Genomic DNA, 20,944 nt, shown 5'->3' with positions numbered 1-20,944 from the left:
ACCGTCTCGCAGCGTTAATAACGCTGCGAGTCGGCTAGGTCCTGGCAGATCACTGTCAATACATACACGCAGCAGTCTGAACGACCGCTGCATGTATGTAAATCTGCCGGCCGCTTAACCCCTTCTGATGCCAGCCGGCGTATATGCCGTGTGTGTTAGTACCCTAAGGGTGCCTTCACGTGTACCGTATCGCTGTGTTTTTAACGCTGCGCTTTTGGTGCGATTTTTACATGTGCGTTTTGATTTTCATGTGAAAATCAAAACGCGCATTTAAAAAAATCGCGTTAAAAACGCAGCGATAAAAACGCTGCGATACGGTACATGTGAAGCTACCCTAAGGGTGAACTGTCAGAAATGGAGCTTCGCTCTGCTCCTGACAGTTGCGGCTTCTATGCCTGTGTCATCAGATGGATGGACCTCCATTATCTTAAAAGCCCATACATGAATGACAGAGTGCAATCGGTTCTGTCATTGCAATAGATGCTTCTATTACTGTGACAGAACCGATTGGATTCTTAACCATACCAGTTATTTAAAATATGGGTTAAATGCAAGGTAAAGGAACATATGTTCTTACCGATCATTGTAAACGTCTTTCCTGAACCAGTCTGTCCACTAAAAAAGGAAAAGTATAACATCACTTTGCTGATTTTGTTAGTAACGATACTAGTGATTTTGAATCATTCAACAGAATAATATAATCATTACCCCCTGGATTCATAAACATGGCACAGCTATGTGCACAGTCTGTAAGGTTTATGTTAAAGTCATAGGCATGGAGAGCCACCGCATGGTGATTTTGGACAGGACTATAATACAACATATAACACGCCAATCTATATTTTTCTCGCTACAGGAGACCATGAGACAAATACCTCATCATGTGCCGGTATGAAAACCAAGCCGCAGCGCAATCTCAACAATTTTATACGTACCATATAACAGCTTCACATAAATGGACTAAGAATATCATTAGACACACGTATGCCTACTGAAATATCTAAAAAGAAGACAGACTAGTTTGGCTCCAAAAAAGTTGAATAACTCCATCACATAGAGGTCAAATTATATTATTATACCATATAACCTGTACAACTACAATATAAAAAGGGAAGGGGAAAAAAAAAAAAAAAAAAAAAAAAAAAAAAACTAAACTGGTAGAGGGACCTCACTCATTCCTGGTGCAGGTGAGGGGCAGTGGCTCCTACACCCGCACCAGGAATGAGTGATAATCAGCTGCAGATGGCTGTCTGTGAGCGGTTACTCTCATTAGCCATTGCACAGAGGTAACTTTCTTTAGATCCTCTTATTTCTGTTTGTATAGTTACCCTATACTAGTTTCCCTCCTTGATGATGCCAACAACTTGGTTCGAAACGTACATCGGAGCAGGACTTTTGTAGGGGTTTTATAATAGTGTTTTTTCACTTTATAGTGTAGGGTGTTCTCAAAGGGGTAGCTCGGGGCTAGGAGTGCCCCGTCAGGGAGAGCCGTCCTACTTACACACTAGGGCGCAACAGGGCTTTGTTCCCTCCCTATTACCTTTCAGGACCCTTGGAAAGCTGGGTACTGATTTGAATTGCACCAGGCAAAGAAAACACACAGCACTTCATATGATCTGGTATGCACAGCAGTTATCATATTTTTTTTGCAAGTTCATTGCAAATTCATATGTGCTTGGTCTATCTATACCCCTAAATGTGCAGGTCCAGAGTGACAAATATTTGTAGTTTGTTTTTTTGTGGGGATTATTATGTATTTTATATAGCATTATCATTAAAGTTTACATTTTAAATGGTACCCCCTTCTGTGATAAAATTTTTTGTGCTATTGGAGGTATACACGGGGTTGAATATCCCCACCTTCGTGTTTTTTTTTTTTTTTTTTGGGCCACTGCGATCGTATAGAAAATATATAATTGGAAGAAAAAATAAGTCAAATGCTGACAACGGACCCAGGTTTATCAGAGACAAAAAATAGTCTAAGGCTGGGTTCACACTGCGTTTTTGCAATCCGTTTTTTTAATGCAAAATGGATTGCAAAAAACTGATGCATTTCTGATGCACGGATGCGTTTTGATCCCTTTTTCCATTGACTTCCATTATAAAAAAAAAATGGATCCTTTTTTTTGACTGACACAAAAACGTTGCTGACACCATTTTTGTCCGTTAAAAAAAACAAAACGGATCCATTAAACGTAAGCTGAAAACGCAGTGTGAACCCAGCCTAATTGGTCCATAGCTACCAATCTGAACTGATAGATTGATAAATCTGATCGAATGTGGCTAAACATCCCTACAGAAAGCTGTGCCAGCATGCAGCCTCAAATAGGGCTGGGCGACTAATCAAATTTATTCACTGCAGGAGGGCTCACAATTTTTCTTTTTTGAAAATTTAAATTAAATTAAAAAAACTAACTCTGTCCTTCGCGGCCTGTCCTCGGAACCACACAGCCAGGAGCAGCTATGATTAAGCACGGAAAGTTCACTCCAGAGCACCAAACTCCCTTTCCCTACCAACACCAAGAATAAGTGAGAGGCTGACTGCGTCTTATATTCGTCAGACAGGATGGCCCGACACTGTCAGACCCCCCCGGACTGCTTCCTTAATGTTCGAGCAAAGAAGTGAATTAAAATAAAAAAAATAACAGTTCTAATAACCTCTTCTTCTACCTTTTTTCAAAAAATAAAATGTAAAAAACAAAACATATTTGGTATCAGTTATACGAGCCAGAATAGGGTAATTTTAAGCACATTTATTTAAAAAATGTAAACTTTATTTTTAAACTAGTAAAATGAAAAGGTACACAAATTGGTCCATCACTGTAATAGTACAGACCTGAAGAATACAGATGACATGTCTGTTTGTTTTATACTTATATTAAGTTTCAAAATTATATCAAAATAAAAAAAAGTTGGTATCGGTATCAAACTCAAAATTCTAGTATTGCGACATCACTACATGATATCAACTTACTAAGCAAAGATGGTCCCATTGTATCCATTCATACAAGACTCCACAATGTTCTTTGCCACACTTGAGAACACAGATTCCTGAAAGACAACAAATTAAGTATTACTTATTGAAAAGTAGTTGAAAACAAATCACTGTATTCAAAAGTTATAAAATAGAGCCTATTACATGGCTCAAGAATACTGTGGCAAGGGCTGCACATGTCCATGCAGCCCTTGCTTTATATAGAAAATAATTAAGTTATACTTACCTGTCCAGGCTCCACCTGTGTCCTGCTGCCTTTTCCCCACTCACCACCTTTCGGTGGTAGCCTGAGTGGCCTGTCACTTCAGAGACGGCTTCAGAAGATTCAGTGGTGGCTGCCGCGATTGGGGAAAGTGGGGAAAAGGCAGCAGGAGAACGGGAAACGTTGACAGGTAAATAATCTTTATTTTCTTTACACTTTCATCAGCCGTGCATCACTATAATACGTAGCAATGACTGTCTTTCAACATTTTTAAAATGTTGCCTGCTGGCCAAGATCAATTGAAGACCTATTTCGCTCTTAAAGGGACCCATTTAGAGCGACTTGGGTCCCTTTAAGAGCTACTTATGTAATTCCCCTTACACAGCGGCTTGGGTACCGTCCCTTTAAGAGCGGCTTGGGTACCGTCCCTTTAAGAGCGGCTTGGGTACCGTCCCTTTAAGAGCGGCTTGGGTACCGTCCCTGCTACATGGCTGCCTCAGCTTTGCTTTTTTACTGACTGACCTCTGCTTCTTATAATCGTAAAGATCATTGCTCGGTTACCATGACAATCTTACTCAGGTCAGGGAGACAAAATTGTTAAGGACCTTCCATATATTACATCTTCTATTGGCCAATAGTGGACATTTGACTGTGGATGTTGTGATACATGCCTGACAGGACCTTAGAATTCCTATTGGCTGCTATATCTCCGCTATTTGCATATGTGCTGTGATTGGCTGTTAGCGGTTAGAGTGTGGCCATTATTTGCAATGGGCCATTATTTTCTATGGGAAATTAGGGGTCTTTAAATGTAAATTTCTTAAAAACGACAAATCCGATCAAAACGAAAAATAGATAGCACACCACACACCGCCGAGGGCTTCGAAACGCAGTTTCGGGCTGTATTGTGCACAGAAAAATGTCTGAAAGAAGAAACGGAAGAAGAAGAATACGGATTACAATATAGTGCTTTTCAAGCACTATAATAAAATGGGCCTATTGTGACGCTTATAGCTGTTTTATTTTTTCACCTATGGGGTGTCATTTTTCCCGCCATGACATCTAGTTTTTATTAATATCATATTTATGAAGATTGGACGTTTTGATCACTTTTATTTAATTTTTTTTTATATATAATGTAACAAAATCGGTAATTCGCGCACTTTTTTCCCTCTTTTTGTCTACGCCGCTCGCAATGACGCTTGTTATATTTTAATAGATCGGACAATTATGCACGCTAATACGGTATATTACATGTTTGTTTATTTTTATATGTTTTATTTATATAATGGGAAAGGGGGGTGATTTAAACTTTTATTGGGGGAGGGGTTTTGGGGTAGTGTGTTAGTGATTTTAACTTTTTTTATATACATTTTAAGTCCTTTTGGGGGACTTGCACATTGATTACTTTCATTTTACACACTGATCACAGCTATGCCATAGGCATAGCCTTGATCAGCGTTATCGGCGCTCTGCTCATTGAGCCTGCCTGTGCAGGCTCAGTGACCAGAGCGCCGATCGGACCACATGGAGGCAGGTGAGAGACCTCCGGCGGTCCGTTTTAACAATCGGGTCCCCCGCAGTAACACTACGGGGGTCCCGATCGGTAAGTGACAGGGGACTCCCCCTGTCACACTTAAAACGCCGCAGCCGTGGTGTTTAAGGAGTTAATGGCACGCTGCAGCGTGTCATTAATGGTGAGGTGCAGGCTGCTGATTGCAGCTGGCCCCCACCCGCTATGAATCGCGCTCCGCTCTGGAGCGCACTTTATAGCTCAGGACATACCGGTACGTCCTAGGTCGTCTAGGGGTTAAGTGAGTGATTAGTTTTTGTTTCCATACCATATAGTCAGGATTGGTGTAACCGTGTAGAAAAAGAGGATTGTCCCATAATGGGAAAAACTTAGAAAGACTAAATGGGAGTTTATACAATTGTCTTAAAAGCTTTCCATGTGGCGACGGTATCAGCAATAATAACGTTGTGTTTTAAATGTGAGGGTAGTTCTGAAATAGAGAAGTGAAGAAGCGAAGCCAAAGGCCAAGGAAAAGAAAGAGCAGACTCCAAGGAATAATTAGAAAAGAAAGAAGTACAGTTAATCCAGTCTCTGATGTGTCTGAAAATGGAGGCCAAATTATAGATACATTTACTATGCATTTCTAACATTTTTTTGGGCAACTTTATGCCATGCCCGTCATTTTCCTGTTTTGGTCTAAAAAGGGGTCTAGCTTAAAGCGTAACTGTCATGTTTTTTTTTTTTATTGCAGAAATCAGTAGTATAAGTGATTTTAAGAAACTCTGTAATAGGTTTCATCAGCCAAAAAAGCCTCCTTCTGTACTTAAGAAGCAATCTCCCACACACCACACACCGCCGAGGGCTTCGAAACGCAGTTTCGGGCTGTATTGTGCACAGAAAAATGTCTGAAAGAAGAAACGGAAGAAGAAGAATACGGATTACAATATAGTGCTTTTCAAGCACTATAATAAAATGTGAGGGTAGTTCTGAAATAGAGAAGTGAAGAAGCGAAGCCAAAGGCCTAGGAAAAGAAAGAGCAGACTCCAAGGAATAATTAGAAAAGAAAGAAGTACAGTTAATCCAGTCTCTGATGTGTCTGAAAATGGAGGCCAAATTATAGATACATTTACTATGCATTTCTAACATTTTTTTGGGCAACTTTATGCCATGCCCGTCATTTTCCTGTTTTGGTCTAAAAAGGGGTCTAGCTTAACCCCTTAACGACATCGGGCGTAAACTTACGCCCTCGCGCCCTGGTACTTGGCGCATCAGGGCGTAAATTTACGCCCGATGTTTCCCCGATCGCTGCGTGTTCACACACAGCGGTCGGGGAAGATGGCCTGCTATAAATCATAGCAGGCCATCTTAGCTTCACGGCACGGGGGGTGGTTAACACCCCCCGTGCTTACGATCGCCGCTATAGGCTGATCAATTCAGATCAGCCAATAGCGGCGATCGGAACCTTTCCGGGTCATCGGCGACCCGATGACCCGGAAAAAAATGGCGGTCGGTGCTGTCCGAGGACGGCACCGACCGCCATTACTGTAAAAAGTAATGGTGATCGCCGTGCCACCGGCCCGATCGCCGTGAACGGCCGGCCGGTACCGGCCGGCCATTCACGGCGATCGGGCCGGTGGCACGGCGATCAGAGTCCCACAATATAGTAAATACCTGCCCTGGACCCCTCAGCTAGGTAGCCGAGGGGTCCAGAGCAGGTATTTGTACATTACTCACCTGTCCCAGGCTCCTGATCGGCGTCTTCCGGGTTCGCGGCATCCTCGTCTTCGTTCGGGTCTTCGGCTTCTTCCGTGACGTCACGTTCGGCTTCTCTCGGCTATTTTCGGCTCCAGCGTCGGCTCTTTCCGTATTTTGCGCTCTGCTGCCCTCTAGCGGCTGATATGTGTAATACACTTATCAGCAGCTACAGGGATGTTCAAATGTAGAAATTTTTTTTTTTTTTTTTTTCAAATTTTTTTTTTTCTATTTTCCGCACCCTATCGCCGCTGAGCGTTGATCAGCATCGCACGAAAGTGCGCTGCTAATCAGCAACTCCTTTTTGGCGTAGGGTGTTTTTTTTCTATATTCTACTGCCACGGTCTGCTTATAAGTGCCGCACATAAGTGCGGCATTTATCAGCAACTCCTTTGTTGGCGTAGGTTTTTTTTTTATACTTACTGTAAAAAAACACGTAAAAAACACTACATTACACCACACTACAGTGAATAAAGTTTGACACTACACCACTACATACCCCATATACCAATCCCCGTATAAAGATGACCCCCAGGGTGTTTTCGGCGTCAGAGGGATACGTTATTATTACCTCCGACACCGAAACAGCCAGTGAGGATGAATGGGGGGTCCTTCGTTCCTCCATTCATCCTCATCATCCTCATCCTCCAATGACGTATCTGGGGGTAGCGTAGCGTACGCTGCCCCCAGACACATCTTTTCCGCCAGTACCGTCCCAATAAGAGATGACGGTATGGTGTGAAATTCTACAAACTCTGTGAGCGTGCCTTAGGGTACACTTACAGATTTCGGGTACGTGCACACTGCGGAATGGCGAAGGATAACCCTTTGTGCATTCCACAGCTGGCACCCGCCGGCGGACTGATGCAGGCATGTGTCTCCACCCGTGTCATAGAATCCATTCTATGCACGGGCGGATTCCATCGTCCATCCAAAGAATGAACACGTTGGACGGAGAGCGGAATCCGCCCGTGCATAGAATGGAGTCTATGACACGTGTGGAGACGTGCGCCTGCATCAGTCCGCCGGTGGGTGCCAGCTGCAGAATGCACGAAGGGTTATCTGTCGCGATTCCGCAGTGTGCATGTACCCTTAGAGTGTATGTAGGAAGGGACACCCGAATCCAGCCCCCAGATGCCCCCCTCCCCCCCATCCTCGGAGTTAGTGGGAAGATCGTCCGGGAACTGATCTTCCCACTGCTGGATAAAGGTCACCACCTGTACGGGGATAACTTTTATACCAGCGCCCCCTCCTCTGGTCTCTCGCTGCCCTGTAGCTTGCGGCACGATCCGAACATATCAGAAGCAGTAATAGCGCCCTAATATTTAGCAGCCATGGAGCGGACCCAGCGCTTCTGGATATGAAGGACCCCGTATCGCACCAGGGCAACATTTTCCAGGTGACGTCCCCCACACTGGAGAACGGGAGACCCCAGAAGAAGTGCAGAGTGTGGCGTAACAGGGGGATCAGGAAGGACAACATTTTCCAGTGTGACGCCTGTCCTGATCGCCCCGGCCTCTGCATACTGGATCGCTTCAAGGTGCACCACACGTCATTGGGGTTCTACATTATCTAAATTCTGTCCCTTATTCCTATTTCAGGGGTCACGTTGATCCAGGGATTATTCTGATCGCCATTATGGAGTCAGGAAGGAATTTTTCCCCTGTGATGAGGCTACTGTCGTCTGCCTCACGAGGGTTTTTTGCCTTCCTCTGGATCAACACAGGTTGAATTTGATGGACACCTGTCATTTCCAACCTTATAAACTAATAATTGGCCTAATACCCCCAAATAAATTAGAATTGTCCCTTTTCCCCAGCTAAGTAGGTATGGCCGCCATTTCCATTAGAGGATGCCATGTCGCAATTACAAAGCCTCTGTGCGGCCAGGACAGTAGAAACCCCCCACAAGTGACCCCATTCTGGAAACTACACCCCATAAGGAATCTAAGAAGGGGGGCAGCGGGGATATGGCCCCCTGGTGACGGCCACATTTGGGACGTGAAAATGAAAAAAATTTTATTTTTTATTTTCTCGGCACATGTTCTACGTAAGTGCCCGTCACCAGTGGGGTCCATATGCTCACTGCACCCCTTGTTAGATTCCTTATGGGGTGTAGTTTCCAGAATGGGGTCACTTGTCGGGGGTTTCTACTGTCCTGGCAGCACAGGAGCTTTGTAATTTCGACATGGCCTCCATCCTCCATTCCAGCCTCTAAATGGCGCTCTGTCCCTTTGGTGACTTGCCCTGTGCCCATATGGCACATTATGTCCACATGTGGGGTATTTTCGTACTCAGGGGACACTACCCTACACGTTTTGTGTTCATTTTCTTTTTTAACCCCTTGTGGAAATGGAAAAAAATCAAGGCTAGACCAACATTTAGTGTAATTTTTGTAAAATTTTTACTCTAAATCATTAATCTTGTCATGTTTTTTCATTTTCACAAGGGGTTAAAAGATAAAAAAAAACATTTAATGTGTAGAGCAATTTCCCCTGAGTACGGAAATACCCCACATATGGACATAAAGCGCCATGCGGGTGCAGGGTAAGCCTCCGAAGGGAAGAAGCGCCATTTGGTTTTTGAAGGCTGGATTTGGATGGAATGGATTTCGAGGGGCCATGTTGCATTCAAAAGGCCCCTGTGTTGCCAAGACAGTTGAAACCCCCCACAAGTGACCCCATTATGGAAACTACACCCCTCAGGGAATGTAACAAGGGGTGTAGTGAGCATATGGACCCCACTGGTGACGGGCACAAATGTGGAACAATGTGGCGTGAAAATGAAATATTACATTTTTTACACTATAATGTTGGTTTAGCCTTGAATTTATCATTTTCACAAGGGGTTAAAAGAGAAAAAAACACACTATATGTGTAGAGCAATTTCCCCCGAGTCCGTAAATACCCCACATGTGGACATAAAGCGCCATGTGGGCGCAGGGCAAGCCTCCGAAGGGAAGGAGCGCCATTTGGATTTTGGAGGTTGGATTTGGCTAGAATGGATGATGAACGCCATGTCGCATTTACAGAGCCCTCCTGCTGCCAAAACACTGGAAACCCCCCACAAGTGACCCCATTCTGGAAACTGCACCCCTCAAGGAATCTAACAAGGGGTGCAGTGAGGATATGGACCCCTTGATGACGGGCACATTTGTGCCATGAAAGTGAAAAAATGAAATTTTTCCCTTTCACGTCACATTGTTCCACATTTGTGCCCGTCACCAGTGGGGTCCATATGCTCACTGCACCCCTTGTTAGATTCCTTGAGGGGTGTAGTTTCCAGAATGGAATCACTTGTGGGGGGTTTCCAGTGTTTTGGCAGCACGAGGGCTCTGTAAATGCGACATGGCCCTTGAAATCCTTTTCAGTGAAATTCAGCTTCCAAAAGCCAATTGGCGCTCCTTCCCTTTGGAGGCTCGTCCTGCGCCCCCTTGGCACTCTATCGCCACATGTGGGGTATTTCTGTACTCGGGAGAAACTGCGCTACACATTTTTTGTCTTTTTTTGCCTCTTATCCCTTTAAGAAAATGAAAAATTGAAGGCTAGAACAACGTTTTAGTGTAAAAAATAAATTTTTCTTTTTTCACGCCATATTGTTCGGAAAATCTGTGAAGCACCTGTGGGGTCCAGATGCTCACCTCACCCCTTGTTACATTCCTTGAGGGGTGTAGTTTTCTAAATGGTGTCCCTTTAGGGGTGTTTTTTAGGTTTTGACACCCCAGAGTAGGGCTGGGCGGTATACCGCAAAAATACCGATACAGTCACTGGCGTCGGTTAACCGACCTCAACTTAGCCAGGACGGTATCTGCGGTATTTTTGTATTTTTTTTCTGCTGCTCCTCCACCACTGACATGCCGGCGTCTCTGCACACAGGGACACCGGCATCAGAGCGGGAGGTGGAGGAGCAGCAGCAGGGCCCAGGTGACAATGCCGCCCGACCCGCCCCCCCGCCCCGACCCGCCCGTCCCCCCGCCCCGACCCGCCCGTCCGAGCATCCTCACCCGTCCAGTCCCAGGCCCCGTCCCGCCGCACCTGTCCATCCATGCGCCCATCCGTCAAGTCCGGTCCCGTCCGGCGTCCCTGCACACACAGCACATTGACATTGCCCTCCCCGGCACCAGTCCCGTCCGAGCCACCCCCCGGCCGGCGAGCGCTGCACATGTCAATGTGCTGTGTGTGCAGGGACGCCGGACTTGACGGGTGGGCGCATGGATGGACAGGTGCGGCGGGACGGGGCCTGGGACCGGACGGGTGGGGGTGAGGGCGCTCAGACGGGCGGGGGGTGAGGGCGCTCAGACGGGCGGGGGGTGAGGGCGCTCAGACGGGCGGGGGGTGAGGGCGCTCAGACGGGCGGGGGGTGAGGGCGCTCAGACGGGCGGGGGGTGAGGGCGCTCAGACGGGTGGGGGGTGAGGGCGCTCAGACGGGTGGGGGGTGAGGGCGCTCAGACGGGCGGGGGGCGGGTCGGGCGGCATTGTCACCTGGGCCGTACTGCTCCTCCACCTCCCGCTCTGATACCGGCGTCCCTGCACATGTTATTGTGCTGTGTGTGCAGTGACGCCAGCATGTCATAGCTGGAGGAGCAGCTGTACCTGTAGTCCCCTCAGTAACAATACAGGGCTGTAACATAGGAGGAATAATGGGCTGCAGCAGGCAGGATAACTTATAGCTGTGTGTGGTATCCTGCCTGCTGCAGCACATCCATTCCTCCTATGTTACAGCCCTGTATTGTTACTGAGGGGACTACAGGTAACAGCATGCCCCTCCCTGTATAATATTCTCCTACCCGCCTGCCATCCTTATGTGCCCCCTGTAAAGTTACAGGCCCCTTTTCACCCCTCCGTATAGTCATACCCCCCTATCCGCGCCCCCCCATTTAGTCATACACCCCTGTCCGCCCCCGTTTAGTCATACGCCCCTATCCGCCCCCCTATGTATAGTCATACACCCCTGTCCGCCACCCCCAGATAGTCATACACCCCTGTCCGCCACCCCCAGATAGTCATACACCCCTGTCCGCCCCCGTATAATCATACACCCCTGTCCGCCCCCCTATGTATAGTCATACACCCCTATCTGCCCCCCCGTATAGTCATACACCCCTGCCTTCCCCCCCGTATAGTCATACACCCTTGCCCCCCCCCGTATAGTCATACACCCTTGCCCCCCCCCGTATAGTCATACACCCTTGCCCCCCCGTATAGTCATACACCCCTGCCCACCCCCCGTATAGTCATACACCCCTATCCACCCTCCCTGTAGTCATACACCCCCGTCCGCCATCCCTGTATAGTCATACACCCCCGTCCGCCATCCCTGTATAGTCATACACCCCCGTCCGCCATCCCTGTATAGTCATACACCCCCATCCGCCATCCCTGTATAGTCATACACCCCCGTCCGCCATCCCTGTATAGTCATACACTCCCGTCCGCCATCCCTGTATAGTCATACACCCCTATCCCCCAGTATAGTCATACACCCCTGTCTGCCATCCCTGTATAGTCATACACCCCTATCCGCCCCCTGTATATAGTCATACACCCCTATCCGCCCCCCCCCCTGTATAGTCATACACCCCTATCTGCCCTCCCTGTATAGTCATACACCCCTATCCGCCCCCTATCCCTATGTGCTGCCTGTATAGTCCTGTAACCCGATCCCAACCTACTGTATAGTAATACACCCCAATCCATCCCCCCCATATAGTCATACACACCTATCCCTCTGTGACCTGTGTATACCCTGTAGAGGGTGTATACCTGTATATACACATGTCCAGGTCTCTGCTGAGACCCCCTAATAATGACAAATAATAATAATGATAATAGACTAACCATGGGTTGCTGCTCAGTTCTTTTTAATTTTTTTGAATCAAAATATCGCCAGTTTGGCACGGCAAGTGGGTGTGGTTTGCAAAAAGGGGTGTGTCATAATTATCGTTCGATTATCGTTACCGCGGCTACATGTGCGATAAACCGCGATATTGATTTAGGCCAATATCGCCCAGCCCTACCCCAGAGCCTCTGCCAACCTGAAGTGGTACAGTCAAAAATGACCAAATATAACGGAGGCGTTGAAATTCACTAGGCGCTCCCTTATATCTGAGGCTTGTGGTTGCGTCAAATAGCGCAATAGGGCCACATATGGAGTATTTCTATAAACTGCAGAAACGGGGCAATAATTATTGGGGTGCATTTCTCTGGTAATAGGTTTATAATTATGAAAAATATTGGATTACAATAAAATCTCTGCACAGAAAATTAAAATTTTCAAATTCCTTACACACTTGGCTTTTATTTCTGTGACTCCCCTAAAGGGTTAAAACACTTTCTGGATGTGCTTTTGCAGAGTTTGGGGGGTGCAGTTTCTGAAATGGGGTGCTTTGTGGGGCTTTCTAACATACAGGCCCCTCAAATACACTTTAAACCTGAACAGGTCCCTAAAAATATCTGATTTTGAAATTTTACTGAAAATTTGGAAATTTGCTGCTAATGTTTTAAGCTTCCTATCGTCTAAAAAAAATGAAAGATAGTTTAATAAATGCCGCCAACATAAAGTAGACATGTTGCTAATGCTATTTAATATATAATTTATGTGGTATAACCACTTTCTGTATACGCAAAGAAGTTTCAAAGTTGGAAAAATGCATTTTTTCACATTTTTTCACATTATTTGGGTTTTTTTTCATAAAGATTTGTTATGAGTATCGACTCCAATTTACCAGAAATGTAAAGTACAATATGTCACGAGAAAACAATCTCAGAATCAGCCGGATAGGTAAAAGCATCCCGAAGTTATTAATGACTAAAGTGACACTGGTCATATTCATAAAATTTGTCTCTGTCATTAAGGCCATTTCAGGCTCTGTCCTTAAGGGGTTAAAGCGTAACTGTCATGTTTTTTTTTTTTATTGCAGAAATCAGTAGTATAAGCGATTTTAAGAAACTCTGTAATAGGTTTCATCAGCCAAAAAAAGCCTCCTTCTGTACTTAAGAAGCAATCTCCCAGCCTCCCCCCCTGACTTCTTATCTGTGCATTATCAGGCAAACACGTCTTCATTACAGAGAAGCCAGTGAAGACGGGTTCTGCTCTCTCCATTGTAAGCCTATGAAGGGGGAGGGGCTGAGGGAGATGAGGGAGCAGGAAGAGGTGACATGAAGGTCAGCTGTTTGTAGACTGTCTGGGCACCTAAAACGCTAAATTCAGGTGTCAGAAAGGTCAGTGCTTATCTATGAACTTACTGAGAGAAGATTGCAGGGTGTTGTGCTTTGCAGAAATCCTCCGTGCTCAGTCATCCTAACAGCCCCTCCCCTCTCCATAGCCACATAATGGACGCAGAAATCCTGCTTCTTCTGATGTGAGGGGGGAGGCTGGGAGATTGCTTTTTCAGTACAGAAGGAAACTCTTTTAGTACATAAAACCTATTACAGAGTTTCTTAAAATCGCTTGTACTGTTGATATTTAATGTTTTCAGAAAAATTACCCTGAAATGACACTTACGCTTTAATTCACTCCATTTAATGGGTGGCATAAAACTCAGAAGACAAGAAATTCATTGTACATTATGGGACAATTTGATACATTTTCAATATCAGATCTTGAAAGAAGATGCAAGCTAGAAAAAGGAACTGTGGAAAGTCCAAAATGATACATTTCTTTCTTTATCTCCAGAACAGAATGCAATTTAACAATTAAGAGCTGAGATGGGGAACCTTCGGCTCTCCAGCTGTTGCAAAACTACAACTCCCATCAGGCATGATGGGAATTGTAGTTTTGCAACAGCTGGAGGGCCAAAGGTTCCCGACCCCTGATTAAGAGTGAATAGAACAATTGTTTAGTGTACAATATTAGTAAGAGTACTCACTGCACTTACTGACAGCAGCTCCCTGTGTACCTTATAGTGCTAAATATCAAGCAACCCTCCTCCAGGATACGCTTTATGCCCAGCCAGCTTATGGACAGAAACACTATTTGGCATACAGAGCAGGACAACACAGCCTGGAGACTTTGGCTTATTCCCCTCTCCCTATTAAGAACACATGCATGCTCAGCAGCGCTGGGCAAAACATGTGTATGGAGAAGCTGGAAGAAATAGCCAACAGCTACTGAAGGCGTATGGACAGCTTTGTCAAATGTAACTCCTCATCACGTACTCATGAGTGCCGCTGTCATAATTCTACTATTTACTCAGTTGTAACTCCATTGTTGACTTTAGCCTCTAACATAGATGACAATTATCTAATAACTCAAGGACCACCGGATCCCAAGTCCAAAAGGAGGCATCAATTATTGTAAACAACAAGGGGTGTTACTCCCCCAAAACGCCTGTATTTCCCAATTGGTAAAATTTAACTTTTATTCAGATCACATTAAAATATCTAACACAAACAAAAAACGCACCAAGTGAATATGTGATTAAAAGGCTGGATACCATCTACAATCAGTGCATTATTGCAAGCTTAACCCGCTGTAAGCAGTACTATAGAACTAGGTTCCACAAATCATGCAACTCCCGCATCGGGGTTACAATAATTGTAATAATTGTATTGTAATCCCTACAGGGGAATTTCATGACTTGTGGAACCTAGTTCTATAGTACTGCTTACAGCGGGTTAGGCTTGCAATAATATCGCACTGATTCTAGATGGTGTCCAGCCTTTTAATCACATATTCACTTTGTGCATTTTTTGTTTGTGTTAGATATTTTAATGTGATCTGAATAAAAGTAAATTTTTACCCATTGGGAAATATAGGCGTTTTAGAGGAGTAACACCCTTTGTTGTTTACAATTATCTAATAACTGAGATTTTTAGCAAAGGTATGAAAAGAAAAAGGTGTTCACAATTTTAGGGGAATTTTATAGAGACAGGTTACCATCAGGGAACACATAACTATGTTTATATATAGTAAAAGTATTCCAACAGCACTCCGAAGTAGTGAAAAAAACGTGTGATTTATTCCATCTTCAAAAATGCAGCACAGCAAACAATAGCAAAGCTTCAAGCTTCAAAATGGCCGTGTGAGACGGCAGAAACGTTGTTTGCTATTGTTTGCTGTGCTGCATTTTTTGAAGATGGAATAAATCACACGTTTTTTTCACTACTTCGGAGTGCTGTTGGAATACTTTTACTATTTCCTCCTCCGTGGTCTGGATTCTCCAGCTGGCACCCACCAAGCTCCAAGCAGTGCTGCTGACATTCACGTTGTATATGTTTATATATAGCTGTTTCCAAACTCACTGATAGTTGATCACAGCGAGCTAGTGGTAACAGTCCATCACTGTTACTGTAAACTGTATACACTGACATGCAAAGACTATGCAGACCGCTTCTCTGTATGACAATCCTCCTCTGCCCAGGGAATCCCTGTAACAGCATCTAGGAGATCATGGGGTTCCCTAGTATTCCTGGGCACCTTACGTCAGGTTTTTGTCAAAATAAGTGCTAGACAAGCATGTGGCACCTGCAGTAGGTTTTACCTCACTGTTGGCATCCTTGTGACAGCAGGAAAAGTGCTAAATGCAATAATAATGACAGATCCTGAAAGACCCCATTAGAAGTCATTGAGGATGATCCCCACCACACAGTGTTTATAAGTGCAGAAATACAGTAACAATGGACCTTACACTGACCTGAGTTGCATCCATATTTGCCACATGGTCAAAGGTAAAAACTCTGGGCTCCGGTTTAGAGTGTAGACGGATTGTCTTCGGAGTCAACACAGAGAGGCATAGTCCCTGATCCCCTTCACCTCCAACCAGACTTCCTTCCACAGGAGGCCGAATCCTCACAAATACTTTGATGGCATCCCCTTCAGAGCTGTATAGTAACAAAGAATACCTGTGATTACCTTACTCAGTATTATGATAATATCCGTATACGAACACAAGCCTCACTGGAATAATGCTGCCTTCACAACAACAATGGACGAGGTGGCAAAACTGCAAACTGGAAGTGTACAATAAAGATAAGCACAGCTCAGGCATGCTCAAGTCCAATTGTTCGGCATTTGAATACTGTTGAGTGAAGCAGTTGGATGCAGCCTTAAGGCCCTATTCCACAGAACGATTATCGGCCAAAAATTGTACCATAGAATAGGAAGCAACGATCAGCCGACATTCATGTCGGCTAATTGTTGAAGTAGTTTGTCTTTCAACATGTTGAATGACAAACGACTTATATAGCAGCGATCTGCTGCTGTTGCTCAGTGGAATAGGAGCGGTGGCAGCAGACCGCCACTATATCCTATGGGCTGCCCGGACGATCAGCGATCAGCGTGTAATAATGGCAGCAGCGAGCAGGGAACGAGGAGCGAACGAGTGCTAACAGCGCTCATTTGCTTCTTAGAGTCGGCCCGTGGAACACGGCCTTTAGGAAGTGTGGAAAAATATGGATACAGCGATAGGCAGGGCCGTATTTACCACTAGGTCCAGTGCCTAGGTGGTCCAGTGCCTAGGGCACCACCTTTCAAGGGGGCAGCACCAGGGAGCAGGAGAAGAAAACAACTTTTTTTAGTCTCCCACCTTCTGTTCAAAATTGTCAGTAAATCTGTTGTCTTTTCAAAGGGAACCTGTCACCTGGGATGTGGGCGCAGAGCCCGCCCAACCCCCCGATGCAGCCCCGGATACTTACCCTTTCCTGCAAGTCCCTCCCCTGGACCCAGTACCGGGACGCAGATATCCCCGCCGCAAGTGGTGCGCGTGCTGCAGAGATGAGTCCGATGCCCATAGAGAATGACGGCTCCATTCATTCTCTATGGACATTGGACTCATCTCTGCTGATTAGCATACAGCGCGCGCTCAGCTTCGGGCGCCGATATCTCCATCCCGGGACCGGGTCCAGGAGCAGGACTTACAGAAAAGGGTAAGTATCCGGGGCTGCACCAGGGGGTCGGGTGACAGGTTCCCTTCAAGGGGGTGTGGGGGGGGGATATGGTGGTATTGGTCAGGTCTGGTGTGGTGGTGGTAAATGTGACTCCTGGAGCTATTACCTACCAATCTATCAATCCTGTGGTGAGAATTCCTTCAGACAATATGCAGATGCTCTAATCACTGATTCAATGTGGAAATTTATGTTTTAAGCTGTTGAAAACCACGAAAAACGCAATTTAGACAATGTTTCCACATTTAGAGAAATGCATGTGGCTGAAACCACGCTCCCCAAGATGGGGCATCTTCAGGTTTAGCGCCTAGGGCAGCAGCAGCAGCTGTTAATACGGCCTTGGCGAAGCCACCGGGCCTAAAAAAAAAGTGTAAATTATTTGACAACTTTTTTTTTCTTTTACACCTATGGGTCCTATTTCACGGGCCGAGGAGGGCCCGATCAACGATGTAAACGAGCAGTGATCTACTAGATCGCCGCTCGTTTACTGGGCCTATTCCACAGGCGGATGATCGTTGAGCGAGGACTGCAAGGACATCGTTTACCGATGTCCTTGCAGCCCTTGTAGCAATACATTACCTGGCTGCAGAGCTTGTCCTCTGCTCCGTCTCCTCCCCGGGTCCCCCGCGCTCTATCTTCTGACCGGCCGGTCAGCCGACAGGCCACACTCAGCCAATCACAGGCCGCGGCGGTCCCGGCCTGTGATTGGCTGAGCGCTCCGTCAGCTGAACGGCCATTCAGAAGATAGAGCGCGCGGGACCCGGGGATGAAGACAGCGCGGAAAAGCCCTGCAGCCAGGTAATGTATGATGCTGCTTCTTCTGAAATCGTCGGTCGCCCGCCGCGCACCGCTATTCAACCATAGCGAAGCGCGGTGGGGGAACGATGATTTTAGGTCTGGCCCTACATGAACGATCAGCCGATGACGCGATCATCGGCTGATCGTTCTCTCTATTTCACCGAACGATAATCGGCCGAATCGGGCCAAATGGGGCCGATCCGGCCGATTATCGTTACTGTGGAATAGGGCCCTATGACTTGTGTGGCAGATATATGACTTGGAATTACTAGCACCACATGGATGACTTTGTGCAGGATCTATTTTGCCCCTCGGATGACAGTGATGTTAAATATTGAAGGTGCACCCAAAATAACAATGCATCTTTAACAGACAAGAACAAAACAACTCGCTGACAGTTTACAATAACACATACCTTGGTAAACATGTAGTAACATCAAGTGGGTCCCCTTAATAAAAGAAAAAAAAACAACATTTAGAAGCAGTATTTTTTTCTGTATGTTACCATATCCAAAGGAATCCTGCCTTGAACACCATAGATATATAACACCAAAGCACCTTGCACACTATGCTCATTCTCTATAGTACACACAGCATCTGAAGGATCGTGCCATGATTTCTTTTTCATTGCCCAAATTCAATGGAAAGAATTGACACTCAGGCAATATGTATACTATATGTATCCTTACACGATTGACAGTAGAGCTCAGTACAAAACTATACAATATGTATCATTACATGTATGGGCAGTAGTGCTCAGTACATATACTATGTGTATCATTTCATGTATGGGCAGTAGAGCTCAGTACATATACTATGTGTATCATTACATGCATGGGCAGTAGAGCTCAGTACATATACTATGTGTATCATTACATGCATGGGCAGTAGAGCTTAGTACATATACTATGTATCATTTCATGTATGGGCAGTAGTGCTCAGTACATATACTATGTGTATCATTACATGTATGGGCAGTAGTGCTCAGTACATATGTATGCCATATGTATTATTACATGTATGGATAGTAGAGCTCAGTACATATACTATGTGTATCATTACATGTATGGGCAGTAGTGCTTAGTACATATACTATGTATCATTACATGTATGGATAGTAGAGCTCAGTACCGATGTGTACCATATGTATCATTACGCGTATGGACAGCAGAGCTCAGTACATATACTATGTGCATCGTTACATGTATGGATAGTAGAGCTCAGTACATATACTATGTGTATCATTACATGTATGGGCAGTAGAGCTTAGTACATATACTATGTGTATCATTACATGTATGGGCAGTAGAGCTTAGTACATATACTATGTGTATCATTACATGTATGGGCAGTAGAGCTTAGTACATATACTATGTGTATCATTACATGTATGGGCAGTAGTGCTCAGTACATATGTATACCATATGTATTATTACATGTATGGATAGTAGAGCTCAGTACATATACTATGTGTATTGTTACATGTATGGGCAGTAGTGCTTAGTACATATACTATGTATCATTACATGTATGGGCAGTAGTGTTTAGTACATATACTATGTGTATCATTTCATGTATGGGCAGTAGTGCTCAGTACATATACTATGTGTATCATTTCATGTATGGGCAGTAGTGCTCAGTACATATAATATACGTATCGGTACATGTATGGACAGCAGAGCACAGTACATATGTATACCATACATATCATTACATGTATGGGCAGCAGAGCTCAGTACATATAATATACGTATCGGTACATGTATGGACAGCAGAGCTCAGTACATATAATATACGTATCGGTACATGTATGGGCAGCAGAGCTCAGTACATATAATATACGTATCGGTACATGTATGGACAGTAGAGCTCAGTACATATACTATGTGTATCATTTCATGTAAGGGCAGTAGTGCTCAGTACATATACTATGTGTATCATTACATGTATGGGCAGCAGCGCTCAGTACATATAATATACGTATCGGTACATGTATGGACAGTAGAGCTCAGTACATATAATATACGTATCGGTACATGTATGGGCAGCAGAGCTCAGTACATATAATATACGTATCGGTACATGTATGAACAGTAGAGCTCAGTACATATAATACACGTATCGGTACATGTATGGGCAGTAGAGCTCAGTACATATAATATACGTATCGGTACATGTATGGGCAGCAGAGCTCAGTACATATAATATACGTATCGGTACATGTATGAACAGTAGAGCTCAGTACATATAATACACGTATCGGTACATGTATGGGCAGTAGAGCTCAGTACATATGTATACCATACGTATCATTACATGTATGGGCAGCAGAGCTCAGTACATATAATATACGTATCGGTACATGTATGGACAGCAGAGCTCAGTACATATAATATACGTATCGGTACATGTATGGGCAGTAGAGCTCAGTACATATAATACACGTATCGGTACATGTATGGGCAGTAGAGCTCAGTACATATAATATACGTATCGGTACATGTATAGGCAGTAGAGCTCAGTACATATAATATGCGTATCGGTACATGTATAGGCAGTAGAGCTCAGTACATATAATATACGTATCGGTACATGTATGGACAGTAGAGCTCAGTACATATGTATACAATACGTATCATTACGTGTATGGGCAGTAGCACTCAGTATATATAATATACATATGGATACGTGTATGGACAGCAGAGCTCAGTACATATAATATACGCATCATTACATGTATGGGCAGTAGAGCTCAGTACATATAATATACGTATCGGTACATGTATGGGCAGCAGAGCTCAG

At 44.9% G+C, this 20,944-nt stretch overlaps 1 protein-coding gene across 2 annotated transcripts in view; it reads right to left on the bottom strand.

The window, feature by feature from the left end:
* The window catches only part of KIF15 (kinesin family member 15), a 72,584-nt gene that overhangs the window by 50,221 nt on the left and 1,419 nt on the right, over positions 1-20,944 (bottom strand). For both annotated transcript variants that reach the window (XM_069958360.1, XM_069958361.1), the window contains exons 2-5: positions 18,558-18,591; positions 16,096-16,282; positions 2,975-3,051; positions 578-615 (exon numbers count right to left, since the gene is read on the bottom strand). In XM_069958360.1, the coding sequence (XP_069814461.1) occupies positions 578-615; positions 2,975-3,051; positions 16,096-16,282; positions 18,558-18,591 (336 nt within the window). The remainder of the gene's footprint in view (positions 1-577; positions 616-2,974; positions 3,052-16,095; positions 16,283-18,557; positions 18,592-20,944) is intronic.

This window comes from Dendropsophus ebraccatus, chromosome 2 (genome assembly GCF_027789765.1).
Source record: "Dendropsophus ebraccatus isolate aDenEbr1 chromosome 2, aDenEbr1.pat, whole genome shotgun sequence".
NCBI classification, from domain to species: Eukaryota; Metazoa; Chordata; class Amphibia; order Anura; family Hylidae; genus Dendropsophus; species Dendropsophus ebraccatus.
This window is presented reverse-complemented; position numbering and strand designations above follow the sequence as displayed.